Consider the following 14,492-nt stretch of genomic DNA (forward strand, 5'->3'; position numbering starts at 1 on the left):
GACTGTATACACCTTAGAGTCTAAAGTGCATTAATTTTTTTGATGGGAAAAATGAGGGAAAACATAAAATAAAACAATACTATAATAATAATAACATTATATGAGAAAAAAAAAAAAATGTTACATATGTTTGTTCTAATAATACTGAATTATTTATAAATTTTTTTAAATTAAAAAAATATTACTAAAATATATTATATAAAATAGTTAAAAAATAAGCAAACAAATTGATATTTTTAATAATGGTACTTATATTCCTAATTATTAAAAGTATCAATTTGTTTGCTTACTTTTTTGACTGAAAAATTGAAATAACAATTTATATAGGTATATATATTTTGGCTTTTCCAAAAATAATATTTTATTTTTGAAAAAAAATTATGTAGAAATACATATATTATAACTCTAAAACTTAAACATAAAATCGTTATGTAGGATGCTCAATATATATATTAAAAAATATTAAAATGGAAAAATAAAGAAAAAAACGAATTTGACTTGCATTCATTTAGTCTATATTATTGTTTGCCTTGAAACAGTAATGGTGGTTATTTTTTCTCCAAATTTTTGTATATAATATATTTATTAATTCAAAAAAGTTTTAAAAAATAAATCTTTTGAATATTTAAAAAGACGAAAAAATAAAGCAAAATAAATGAGATAAGGATAAGAGGTGTACCTACAAATAATGCTTACAATTTGTTCGTTGTATTTTTTTTTTTATAATTTAGAGGAAAATTATAATTCTCTTTTTTTTGTGTGCGTTTTTTTGTCATCATAATTTGAATTAAAAATAATAATTTCAAATCGCATTAATTTTGTTTTATTTCACTATCGAACTTTTATAATTATATATAGTTTTTCTGTATTTATTAAAAATAAAAAAAGCATACTTGTCTATTCCTTTTTTATTATTTTTTTGTCATAATATATTGCACATTTATTCTTTGGTTATATATATATCCATATCGTTGTCTATTATAATTCTATTGCCATAAATTACAACAAAGTAACAACAGGAATACAACTATATATACTAGTTTAGTTTGTATATAGTTCTAGCTATTATTATATATTAACGTTTTTTAAAATGAACGATAGCAAAAATAATGTACAAGGAATACGGCATTTGTTGCCAGTAATGGTAATGGATTATAAAAATATATAAAATAAAATATGTAAAATAAAATAAATAATTTAACATGATATATTGTAGCTATCTATTTAACTAATCTAGAAATATTCAAGTTTATAATATTTTTTCATGTCCTTTTTCCATACAACATGCATTTATAGCTAATCTGCTTTGTAACCCTAGTCATGTACACAATATTTGTTACAGTAATACAATTGATAAAAAAAATAATGATAAAATGAAATTCAATTTTAAAACTGCCTGCATATACTTTAATCATTTAAAAAAAGGGAAATATTTCACCATATCTATACGTATAGAGTATTTGAATTGAAATATATATAAATATGTGTTATTATTTTTTTTTTACAATTTTTTCAAGTTTTACTGTTTTTTGTTGTTGCAAATAAATGTCGAAAGACAATACGTAGACGAAGCATTACTAAAAGACGGATATATAACATTGATTACTTGTATAAAAAAATATTATTATTTTTTATACACAAGTTTAAACATGTGATAATATGCATATAAATATTTACACAGCCATACTTTATATAACTCCTTAATATGCGGCTTTATTTTATTAACAGTTCATGTAATATTATTCTTAATGATTTGGTCCTTTTACAAAACATATAATATAAGTCCTGGATATGTTCCAAGTATTAATACAAAAAAAATATATTTATATATTATATTATAGTGTCTATTTATTATTTTAATTTTTTTTTTTAAGATACCCATGAATGGAGAGTAGAACCAGATGTTAAAAGGATAAAGGAAAGAGAAAAAACAGGTTAAATATAAACTATGAAAAAATATGTTTTTTTTTTTTTTGTGATATGTTAGTTAGTGTAAGGTATCATAATTATTCTGTTCCCCTTTATTTTCTGTTTTTCAAGGTGAACTACGATATTGTGCCTACTCGAAAATATACAAACCAGACAGATCTCATTATTGCCGGTTATATTTTTTTTACAAATATATTTTATAAACTTAGCTTACATTTAGATATAATCAGCAAATTATGCATGTGCCTATTTACAACCATAATTTCAATTTTTATTTTATTTTTGGGGGTTTTCAGAGCGATTGATAAAACTGTTTTAAAGATGGATCACTATTGTCCATGGGTAATAAAATTATGCATACTTATAATTATTTAAAAGATACTTTTTTTTTATTTATTTGAACTAGCCACTTTTATAAAAAATGTGATATAATACCTGCACCGTACATGCGAATAAATTATTATGCTACTATTTGTTTTTTACAAGAAAAAAAAAAAAAAAATTATGATATTCATAGAAATATGAGCTATACCAAGTATTTTATATATAGATACGTATACACACATATTATATTTATAATTTCTTTTGTTTCCTTTTTTGAATAAAAAATAAATATCAGGTTGCAAATTGCATTGGGTTTTACAATTACAAGTTTTTTTTATTAAGTCTCCTTTATGCAAACATATGTTGTTTTTATATCGGAATAAATTGCTATTCATCTTTCCCCTATTTTTACACTAATCCCAACATACTGTTTAATGAGGTTTTTTACTTATTCCTGGAAATTGTTTTATCGGCTGTTATTATATTGTAATTAAGGAGAAATAATAATAAAAATTCACATATATCATTGTATGTTCATATAATATTTCGTTATTTATTTTTTATATGCATATATTCGTTGTATGCCCATTTAATAGCTAGCTAACTATTTTTTTTTTTTGCAGAATAATTTTCCCCTTTTTTCTTTTTCATCTATATCTAACATCGCAAAATTATACAACTTTGGAATTTTGTGTGGTAGGAATATTTCCTTATATTTCTATTTATTTCATCATGTGATTCAAAATAGACATATATACACACGCATTTATTTCTTCATTTATATATTTTTTTATTTATTCATGTGTGCATGCGGGGTTATAAATTTACAAAATTTTCCAAATTCTTTAGCTTGGTGACAAGGCTAAGCAAAACATATATAACTTGGGTATCGAGGAAAACTTTAAGCAAGTTTTGGTAAACAAATTAAAAAAAAAAAAAAAAAACATATTATAGACAAATAGCATGACTATTATTATTTATCCCAAAACTTATCTCTACGTTTATATTAACATTTTATATTCACAGGGTGACAATATATTAATTTGGTTATTACCCATAGGAAAGCCCAAAGGGAATGGGCTATTTTATAAAACATTATAAAAACATTAATTAATTTTTTTTTTTTTTTAATTGAAATATTTATTCTATTTGTATATATATAATATATATAAAATAAAAAAAAAATTCACACTTGTGTTGAAAACAAAAAATTGAAAGTACTTTTGTCTCTAAAAAAATATATACATAGTGCACATATACATATATGAAAGCGTTTTAAAAAATGTTGCTTAATATAATTAAGTATTTATTATATCGAATCTGTTTGCTTCTACATATCAATTGGCGCCTCGTAATTTTTTGAGATATATTTTTTAAATCTTATTGTTATTATTTTTTTTTATTTCCTAAACTTGTAACAAATTTGTAATAATAAATTAATATTTTTATTTATTATTTATGTCATTTTTTTTATTTTTTTTTCTTGTATTTGTTTTTAATTTAGTAAAATAAATTATTTAAAAAAAGATTGGGGAATTTCTATATATTAAATTGCCAATTAAATCATTGTAATGCAAATTCATTCAAGTATATGCAACTTCTTTGAATAACAATTAAAAAAAATTTCAAATTAAATATAAAAAATAAAAAAGGAAATGCATATAGATTAAGCATATATATATCCAAGTCAATATTTTTCGGAGGTTTGTTAAATTAACAATGAATTTTATAAAGACATGTATGAGTTCATACCCCGTCAAGTAAAAAATTAACAAAAACTAGTTCTAATTATGTTTTATATTTTATTTCTATTCTTTAATTATTTATATTTTTTGTGCATAAATTAGTTTAAATGGTATGTTGTCTATATAATTAAAATTGCTATGCATATGTGATATGTTCATTTTTTGGGTTATAGATATTATGGAAAAACATACAAAGTTACGAATACTCTTAAATTGAATGGAATTGGATTAAAAAATTCAAGCGAAGAGGAAATAAAAATTTTTTTAAGCAAGTTCGACTTAAATTGTATGGTTTATCTAATTGATAATGAAGATATAATTTATATTGAATTTCATAGGAAAAAGGAATGTTCATATTTATTTAACCTTTTAAACAATGTAATGATATATAATGAAATACACAAAACCATGTTATTCCCTGTATATATATATACTTTTGTTGAAATATAATGTGCTTTTTAATTTTTAATTTTTTTTTTCAGAACCCTCGAAATTGTGCAATTCCATATAAATTTGATATAAAGGCAGAATATTCAAATATAAAATATGACATAAAAAAAGATTCTTCTAATATATATTCAACAACAACTGAAAAGCTACTACAAAATAATGATAACATATTTATATATAATGATGTTTTAGATCCAAATACATCTAATGATATTATTCAAAATTATGAAAATGAAAAATGGTCTAAATATACGAAAAATGATGGTAAACAACCATACACAAATTAAAAAAAAAAAATTATTAAAAATAGCTTAAATTCTTGTAATAATTTATATTGATATATTTGGATAATATCAGTTTCAAATTTCGATATTTTGTATTATTATATGTAAGTATATACATAGACTTTTCAATGGTACCTAACTATATTTGTTGAGATTTTTCTTTTTTTTAGAAATAAATATTAGTCATTATTTTTATAGAGGAACACCAAACAAGATATATAAAACATACTGTATTCAGGATCCATCCTCTTTCTTTTCATCCGCTTTTTTAACTAAAATAAAAAAATTATTAGGGGATAAAGAACCAGATCAATACACCATTCTAAAATGCCACATTAAAAAGTCGATTGAATATATTGTAGAATCGAGTTATCTTTTTCAAGTAATATATTTTTTATGAATAGTAGCTAAATAAAATGAAACTTGAAACGATACACATTTGGTTATTCATTATAACACCATATCTTTTGTCCAATTATAATACCAAATCTTTGTTTATCTAAATCTTATTCACAAATGGCTATACTTTCACATTTTTTTTTTTTTTTTTACAGGACGAAATTGCATTTTTGATCCTCGAAAATGATCTTCCTATGTCTTTTCTTGATATAAAAAATGGTAAAAATTTTTTTTTTTTTTTCTTTCATTGTTTTAAAATATAATACATACAATAATTTATATTTTTTGAATTACAGAATCTAAAACAAATTTGTTGGTAAAAAAAAATACTTTCATAAAAATTAAGGGAAGATTAAGATATGAACTAGTTTATGGCATTTCTAAGAAAAAAACTATACAACTTGGGAATCAGGTAAGTTAAATAAATGAATAAATAAATGAATGTATTTGATGTCAAACTCAGGATCCATCACATTACCATGCATATGTAATGTACATGCATATGTAATGTACATGCATATGCTATACATTTTTTTTCTAAGGTTGTGGAAAGAAAAACTAGTTATTTAATAATTTTCCGATTTATAAATAAAAATAATATAGAAGGAATTTTAGCACATAAAACAAGAAAGGAAGTTATTAAAGATCCAAAACAAGAAAATAGTTGTATATCCGTTAATGTAAATGAATATTCTCCAGAATATTTGGAAAAGGAATATGTCCGTGATGTTTATAATCAGATAGCTCAGCACTTTTGCTACACTAGGTATTATCGAAAATAAAATAAAAAACATAAAAATTGGAAAATATATAAAGTTATGAATAAAATAAAATGTGGATTACAAACTGTGAATCCATGGTTGAACTTTTTTGATAGATACAAACCATGGAATAATGTAGAAAATATTATTAATCGAGAAAAAGAAGGAAATATAATTGTGGATGTTGGATGTGGAAATGGAAAAAATCTTAAAGCATCTTCAAAATATTGTTTTATTGGATTAGATTTTAGTTTATATTTATTAAAAACAGCTAAAAAAAAACCAAATACAGATATGTTTTTAGCAAACTGCATAAATATACCAATGAAATCAAGTAAATTATATTTTTAATTTATTTTAATAATATTTTTAGTTAATTAAAATATGACTATTCATATTGTTAATTTCATTTGTTTATTTATTTTAACAGATATAGCAGATTTATGCATTTCTATAGCGGTTATACATCACCTAGGAACACATGAAAGCAGGTAATTATTATTTCATATATTGTTAAAAAATAAAATGTATGAACAAATATAGAAAATAACCATTTTTTTTTTAATTTTCACAAATTTAACAGGAGAAAAGCTGTTTCAGAGATGGTACGATGTACAAAAATAGGAGGAAAAATTTTAATATATGTCTGGTATATTCATCAAAAAAAAAAAAAATATATATATAAATTAACATAAATATAATATTAATTGTGACTATTGTAAATATTCATACAAATTAAATTTAACACAAGTCCATATATTTAAATCATAATTTATCATAAAAAAAAATAAATATTATTTTTGTTATATTTTTATTTTTTCAAACATGTTTATTTAGGGCATATGAGCAAAAAGAAAATGTCATAGGAAATAGGAAATTCGACTCACAAGATAGTAATAATTTGTTTTATATATTTGACATATTTTTTTAAAATATCTTAATTATATATATTAAAATAAATATAATGATCATAAATAAAATTTATTTAATTATCCTCTTTGATATTTACAGTATTTGTTCCCTGGTATTTACAACAACAACATTTATCAGAAACTAATGCAGAAGATGATTTGGATGGTAAAATCGCCTACAACCCTGCCCCCAAAAGTAAAATATAAAATTGAAAAAAAAAATAAAAAAAAAATAATAAAAAAATATTAAAAAATAAAATTGGCAAATTTTCAAAGTTAAAAATATTTCTCAATGCTCTATTTAATTGGAACCTTTTTTTCGCCGTTGTGCATTTTCCTCCATTTAATTTTAATTTCCCCTTTTCAATTTCTTTTTATATTTTATTTATAGATTTATTAAAATTTCAAAGATATTACCATGTATTTAGGAAAGAAGAATTATACGATTTATGTACCAGTATTGATGGAATACAAATTGATGATTTTTTTTTTGATAACAACAATTGGGCAATTCTGTTAAAAAAAAAATATTAATATTAATATATATATATTTGTTATTTCAAATATTTTATTGTTTTTACAATTTGACAATTTTTTCTTTTATTATTTTTATTTTTATATTTTTTCCGAACTATTTAACATTATTTATTTTTTTCATGTTTTTTGTGACCTTATTTGACATCACATTTATATATAATACATTTTGTTCATTTTTTATTTTAATAGCAACATGCTGAAATTTTGTAAATTTTAAATATTCTTCATAATTTGTGATAAGCATACAGCATATACATATGTACATAATACATATTTATCTTAAAACATAATAAAAATTATATCCAATGTGGATGTTATTTACCATACCTTCGTTTGTGGGCGTACAAATATGATAAAAGCAAAAAAAATAAATAAAAATAAAAACAATAAAAATACACTAATAGAATAATACGATAGAGATATATTTATATGGATGTTTATTTTTCCAAATTTGTTTAACTCCTAAATTTTTTGTGCCAACGAATTTGTATGCATTCAATAAATATTTCATTTTGCTTATTTTGTTCATTTTTTTTAGCTAAGTCCAAATTGAAAAACATTTGTTCACATTTCAAATACATTCATGATACATTAATGAAATATAACAAAACGTCTATTAGTTCTATTGTATTATTTTAAAATAAATTATATGATATAATGTTGGAAAAAAATATCTACTTATACAAATATAATAAATGAAGGGAAAAGTACCAAAAAATGGAGGCAAACAATAAGATTTATGATTTTATTATAGTTGGGGGTGGTATATATAGTTGTTGTGTATATTACTATTTAAAGAAACATAATCCAGAAACCCAAATTTTAATTATCGAAAAAGATAATAAGTTAGGGGGGTGTATAAAAACAGAAAGATGTAATAATAATGTTATTTATGAATTAGGAGCAAATGTATTTAAACTATGTAACAATAGTTATAAATTAATCAAAGAATTAAATTTAACTGATCAAATTGCAATAGTAAATAAAGGATTAGTACGATATATATCATATGAAAATAATATATATCCATTATATTTAAGTTTTTTAGGATATATATGTTTTCCTTTGATATCCCTTAAAAATAAAATTAAATTAATATATAAAATATTATTTAAGAAATATAAGCATGTTAACTCATATCATTATGACATATCTATAAAAAATTATATGAAAGAAAATTTCGATTCCGAACATTATCAATTTTTATTATTACCATTAATATATGGTTCTAGTGGTGGCCATGGTGATATGTCTGCACTTTCCTTTTTGTCTAGAAATTTGAAACTTGTTCATAATATAAAAAATTCATTAAGAATATGGAATGATAAAATAAATGAAATCGATGATAATACTAATAAATATACCTTTATGGATTTTAACAAAAATAATTTAAGTAATATAAAAAAATATTATCAGTCAAGTTGTGCAGAAACTGAATATGATGATAGTATAATATTAAATAACCCTGATTTAAATGAACATGAACATTTTCAAAATAGAAAAAGTACATATATTCCCGAAAATACAGAAACGAATATTACAAATTTAAATGCTGATATAATTGAATTTATTCCAACTTCAACATACACACCTACACAAACTGTATATAAACGTTTGAATCAAAATATTGATAAAGAAAACAAAATACAATCCTTTGAAAATGAAGAATTAAATGAAAGTAATAAACTAAAGATGAACTATAAAAAAAATGGGGAATACATTGAAATAGCAAACTATAACACGCAAAGTGCATTCCGTGATATATGCAGTAATATAAATAGAAACAAAAATGGAAAACAAATCCAAAATAAACAAAATTTCATTTTCTATATTTTTAATTACTCATTAAAATTTATTAAAAATATATATTTTTCTATAAATTACACATTATTTAAATATTTTCCTATGATATATAATAATATAGATAATAATTTTTTACAACGCATTGAAGAAGAAGAAAAAAAAAAATATATTGGAAAAACAGTGTCACTAAATTGTGGATTATATGAATTTATTTGTCAACTAAAAAAATATATTCATGAAAAAGATATATCAACAAATACCGAATTAAATTTTATAGAAAAAAATATTAAAAATAATATATGGAGATGCAACATAAAAAAAAATAATACTGAAACAAATATATGTAGTAAAAATGTTATATTAACTGTTAATTCTAAAATGTGTGCAAATATATTAAGAAAAATATTGCCTATCGAAATAAAAAATAATCTTGAAAAAATTTCATATTCATCTTTAATAACAGCAAATATATATTTTAATAAAGAAGATATAAAAATACCTAAAAATTTATTTGGCTTATTGTCAGCTGATAAAAATGCATATATACTTGGCTGCTTTTATGCAAGTAATATGTTTACAAATAGGTGTGAAAATAATAAAAGTTTATTAACTTTATATATAAGAGATAATAATATAACTTTCAATAACAATGAGGAATTAAATAAAACTATATTAAACAATTTAAAAAAAATATTTCCATTTAGTGATAATGCAAAACCAACTATATTAAATGTAACAAAGTGGAAACATATTTTACCTGCCTATTCAGAAAATTATGAAAATAAATTAAAAGAATTTCTAAATGAATTAACAAATTCACAATATGAAAATTTATTTGTTGATGCAGGTTGGATTACTGGAACTTCTATATCAGACCGAATAACATCAGCAATGGAGTTGTCTGATTATATTATAAAAAAAAATATTATCTAGCCATAACCATTATTTTTAAAATATGATAAATGGCTTGTTTATATATCCGATTTGTTTTGATTGTCTATAAGACAATTTATATTTCTTATCCAAACAAATAGTAAATAATAATTTTGACTCAAATGAAAGTATGCGTACATATGCATGTGTATATATATTTGTCAACTTTTATCGCATATTTTTAAAGTACGAATATATGCTCATAATTTTGTATACCCTTTTGCCTTTCATTTTTTACATTCTTATCCTTTACGAATTCTTAAATTATTTGAACAAATACAATTTTTATACGAAAAAAAATATTAAAAAACTATGTAAAAAAAATAAAGTAAAATAATAACGACAAACAAAATAACTTCAATTGACACACACAAATATGTGTTCATGTTATTTACATATGAATGTATTATTTTTTTTTTTTACAGCTAGCCATTTTATAAAAAAAAAAAAATCGGACATAATTACACACACCGATGTCTACAAGACATACATACGTGTGCGTTATTTTGATAAAATAGTTACTATCTCTTAATATGTATTAATTCATTTGGGTGTAATTTTTTAGTAATTTTTGGTAATTTTTGTTCTCCCGATTTTCATACAGGGGAAAATACCCCCTGAGACGCAATGGGCGATTTGCAATTTGGACAAGTAGCACTCCTGATCAGCCACAAGTCAATGCAAGCTTTATGAAATGTATGATTGCATAATAATAATGTTCTGGCGCATTCATTAAGTTGAAGGTCATTTAAACATATAGAACATTTCAAATCCTCGGGAAGACTATTTATATAATAATATGGCAAACTATTAATTTGTTTTGAGTTAAGTCCATTTCTATATATATATATACCATAATCTTGCATTAAATCTATATTATAGCCCCATCTCGAAAAAAAATCATTGGGATGGATATTTGTTAATCTTCTTTCATATAATCTAGCTTGATATTCGAAATATAATGATAAGGAAATAAAAAATAAATATAAAAAAATCCAAATATAACAAAGTACAATCCATAATACAATAAACCATGGATGATTATTTTTAGGCAAGCATTTTGGTGTGTATTTAATAATTTGATATATCCATATTGTTCCAATAATGTTCCATATAAAAAAAAATGGAAATAAAATAAATATTAGTATAGCGTTAATAATATATGGTGGACCATTCCTTCTATATATTATAAAATTTTCATTATTATTACTTAAATGCTGAGATAAAATATGTGCCAATCTATATAAAACAATAGATATAAATGATATAACTAGCCATAATTGTATTGGCTTATGACATTTAGAAAATTCTCCCCATTGCATAAATATATCACATATTGAATAGAACACTGAAATTATTAAAATAAAATCATTAAAGCTTAAATGTACCCCCGCATTATAACTTTCATCCTCCATTTTTATTTTTACACTTTCTTTTTCTCAATATTACTGTAAATCCCATTGCAAAGCAAAACCATTAATCCAAAAAATTAACAGATATTAAAAAAAAAAAAATTAATTATACTCCATAAACTATTAATGTAAAATCCCAAATTTTACATATACTACGCATACACATATTTTTATCATTTAAAAATACTCTTAGTATTTTTTAATACCTCTTTTTCGTCCTCAATTTTATTATTATTTTTTTATTTTTTTTTATATTTATTTTATGATATTTTTTTGTTGAGGATAGCGAAACAGGTGTAAGCTTACGCTTAGATAGATCATTTTGAAATTTTTTTGTGACAAATATAATTTTTCTAAATTAATATTCCCATGCAATATAAAGTTATAATTCATATGATATGTTATTTTTATATTTTTTAATATGATAAACTACATTGAGTATACAGAATATCAAAATTTTTCTTTTTTTTTGTAACTCATAAAAGTATATATTTTATTAATTTAAAAAAAAATGATTACCATATACTAATTTTATAGTTTAAAATTATTATATATATGTATGTATAAAAAACAAAATAAATAAGACAAAAAATATATTGATTTATTCATAACAAATAAAAAATTCATAAATTTTTAAGTAGAAAATGCATTTATTTTTAATTCAAAAAAAAAGGGATAAAACACCAAAAGGAAAACAAAGAGGCCAAAGTCAAATGGAAACAATGGTGCTACATTAATATCTGGTCCTATGTGTGATGTAAATTCATTGATAATCTTGACTTATTGTAGCATGTTTTATTTTGATAAACATTTTTAAAAGTTATATGTGTGCGTTTTTTGTTTTGTTTTATTCCAATAAGAAGCACCATCATATTTACTTCAATAGTATTTCTGGATAGTGTTCATACATAGTATCGAATATAAAATTACAGTAGCATGAAATGATCGATAGTTAACAAACAAAAAACACAGTTAACATTATTTCATGTTTTTTATTTTTTATTTTATTTTCTTACATTTTTAGCGTCTCTTAAATTTCTTCTTTTTTCGATTTTTTCCTCCCTTCTTTCCCTTTGACGAAAATTTATGCTTAATTTTATTTGATCTACTTATTGATTTTTGATGGCTATTTTTTGTATCTTTATCAAAGTTATTTTTTGATTTGCTCATAGTTTTGCCTTTATTTTTACTATTGTGCTTTTCAATGTGTTTATTTTTTGTTTTTTTATTTTTCACATTATTTTGATCAGCATCTTTTGAATGCTTTTGGAAAAAGTCGTGAACATTTAAACTTTCTAGATTATTCTTAAGTTCGTCAATTTTTGCAAGATTTTTTTTTTTTTCAATAGCTTTTTTTTGATCTAATACTTTCATTGATCCACCATTTTTATTAAATTTTTTATTAAGTCTTTTTAATTTATTTTTTTCCTTAATTTCAGACATTTCATGACTTTTTAAAATATGCGCTCTTACCTTTTCCATATGTATATCACTTTTTAACATTTCTGCTAAAAAGTCATATGGTCTATTAAATGGAATATTTAAATTTTGTAATTTTTGTAAGCATTTTAAGACATTTGTGTGTGCAAAATTTATTAATTCATTTTCTCTTATATCACATTTTCCAAAAAGATTTATTTTTTTTAAATAAAAATTTTCTGAACATGTCAGGTCTAATTTTTCCAACCATTCATTATTTTCATTATCTACATTTATTTTTATTTCTTTTAATTTTTTTTTTAAAAGTTTTTTATTTTGACTAAACTTTGGTGATACCTCCTTTTCATCAATGTAAATATTATCATCTAGACTTAAATTTTTCAACATTTTTTTTTTTAAAATATTTTTTATATTCATAACATTACTGTCGTTGTATGATAATATTTTCTTTAGTTTATTTATTGCATTTGGTTTGCTTATTTTATCAACTTTTTGAGATTTGCTTTGTTTTTTTACTTTTTTATTTACAATTACCCCATCTTTTGATTTCTTACTTTTCAGTAACTTTATTTGTTTCATGGCTTGTTTGATAAACTGATTATCATCGTTGTTACTTAGGATTGAATTTTTTATTTTTTTATTTTTTAAGATGTTTATTTTATTATCCTTTAGGACATTCTTTTTTTTTTTTAATTTTTTTTTCTTTTTCTCTATGTCCATTATGTTGTCATCTTTCATAATGGAAAAATTTGTCATATATTTTTCTCAGTTTTTAAATAGCAGCTATTAGCAATTTTTTATTATTTTTTATTATTATGTTTTTTATTTTTTTTACAAAATAAATGTTAATATTTTTTATTTTACAAAGCATGTAGAATTATATAATGTAGTAGCATCAAAATGTATTGTTGCTTTGTTTGGCTAAACTTTGTTTATTCTTTATCCTTGTTAACAATTTCGTATATCTGTGAATTTTTTCTTTAAGAATTGCTACGGTAAAGCAACACTCTCTCTGTTTTGCTTAGTTTTTTCTTGGATATTTAAATATTTTATATTTTTTTTAAATGAATTTTTTATATTTATACAGTTTACCTGCTATTGTTTTATTAGTTAACAAATTTGTCATTATATAATACATACATATATATATAATATAATATATACAAACATTTTTTTACCACTTTTAAAGTGAGCACAGGAAAAAAACACTAACATATCTATACAATATGCATACATATAATATATTCATTTTCACATTTCAACGCATATATAAATATATATGCATACATACGAAATATGAATTAAAATAATATATTTTAAAAACAATTTTTAAATAATTTGGCAATCTAAAAAATATATATATTTTTTTATTTATATTGGCATATATTCGATCTGCTAAATATTTGGTCATAGTTATAAATTTATATTAATACTTTATATATTTTAATAAATAAAAAAATCGACTAAATATGTATGTATATATACAATCGTAAATAGCTACAACTACGTTTATTCATTTTATTAAATTTTAAGAAATCATATATTACTTAGGATATATATATAT

General features: G+C 21.4%; 5 protein-coding genes across 5 annotated transcripts; 3 read left to right on the top strand and 2 right to left on the bottom strand.

Moving 5' to 3' along the window:
• Positions 1–1,090: 1,090 nt before the first annotated feature.
• PBANKA_0512000 (palmitoyltransferase DHHC10) lies at positions 1,091–3,354 on the top strand (the record flags this gene model as incomplete). Its single annotated transcript, XM_034568364.1, has 11 exons — positions 1,091–1,144; positions 1,297–1,341; positions 1,518–1,608; positions 1,729–1,800; positions 1,875–1,934; positions 2,041–2,101; positions 2,226–2,271; positions 2,549–2,739; positions 2,877–2,949; positions 3,103–3,168; positions 3,280–3,354. The coding sequence occupies 11 exons, from the start codon at positions 1,091–1,093 to the stop codon at positions 3,352–3,354; spliced, it is 834 nt and encodes a 277-aa protein (XP_034420361.1).
• A 618-nt stretch (positions 3,355–3,972) lies between these two features.
• PBANKA_0512100 (methyltransferase, putative) lies at positions 3,973–7,337 on the top strand (the record flags this gene model as incomplete). Its single annotated transcript, XM_034568365.1, has 13 exons — positions 3,973–4,013; positions 4,172–4,376; positions 4,481–4,712; positions 4,903–5,114; positions 5,287–5,350; positions 5,428–5,543; positions 5,674–5,897; positions 6,009–6,226; positions 6,323–6,383; positions 6,476–6,541; positions 6,730–6,785; positions 6,904–6,999; positions 7,195–7,337. The coding sequence occupies 13 exons, from the start codon at positions 3,973–3,975 to the stop codon at positions 7,335–7,337; spliced, it is 1,734 nt and encodes a 577-aa protein (XP_034420362.1).
• A 720-nt stretch (positions 7,338–8,057) lies between these two features.
• Positions 8,058–10,076, top strand: PBANKA_0512200 (protoporphyrinogen oxidase, putative; the record flags this gene model as incomplete). The annotated part of the gene is made up of 1 exon (XM_034568366.1): positions 8,058–10,076. The coding sequence occupies one exon, from the start codon at positions 8,058–8,060 to the stop codon at positions 10,074–10,076; it is 2,019 nt and encodes a 672-aa protein (XP_034420363.1).
• A 596-nt stretch (positions 10,077–10,672) lies between these two features.
• PBANKA_0512300 (RING zinc finger protein, putative) lies at positions 10,673–11,491 on the bottom strand (the record flags this gene model as incomplete). The annotated part of the gene is made up of 1 exon (XM_034568367.1): positions 10,673–11,491. The coding sequence occupies one exon, from the start codon at positions 11,489–11,491 to the stop codon at positions 10,673–10,675; it is 819 nt and encodes a 272-aa protein (XP_034420364.1).
• A 1,017-nt stretch (positions 11,492–12,508) lies between these two features.
• Positions 12,509–13,666, bottom strand: PBANKA_0512400 (rRNA-processing protein EBP2, putative; the record flags this gene model as incomplete). The annotated part of the gene is made up of 1 exon (XM_034568368.1): positions 12,509–13,666. The coding sequence occupies one exon, from the start codon at positions 13,664–13,666 to the stop codon at positions 12,509–12,511; it is 1,158 nt and encodes a 385-aa protein (XP_034420365.1).
• Positions 13,667–14,492: the final 826 nt, after the last annotated feature.

Source organism: Plasmodium berghei (genome assembly GCF_900002375.2).
Source record: "Plasmodium berghei ANKA genome assembly, chromosome: 5".
Taxonomy (NCBI): Eukaryota; Apicomplexa; class Aconoidasida; order Haemosporida; family Plasmodiidae; genus Plasmodium; species Plasmodium berghei.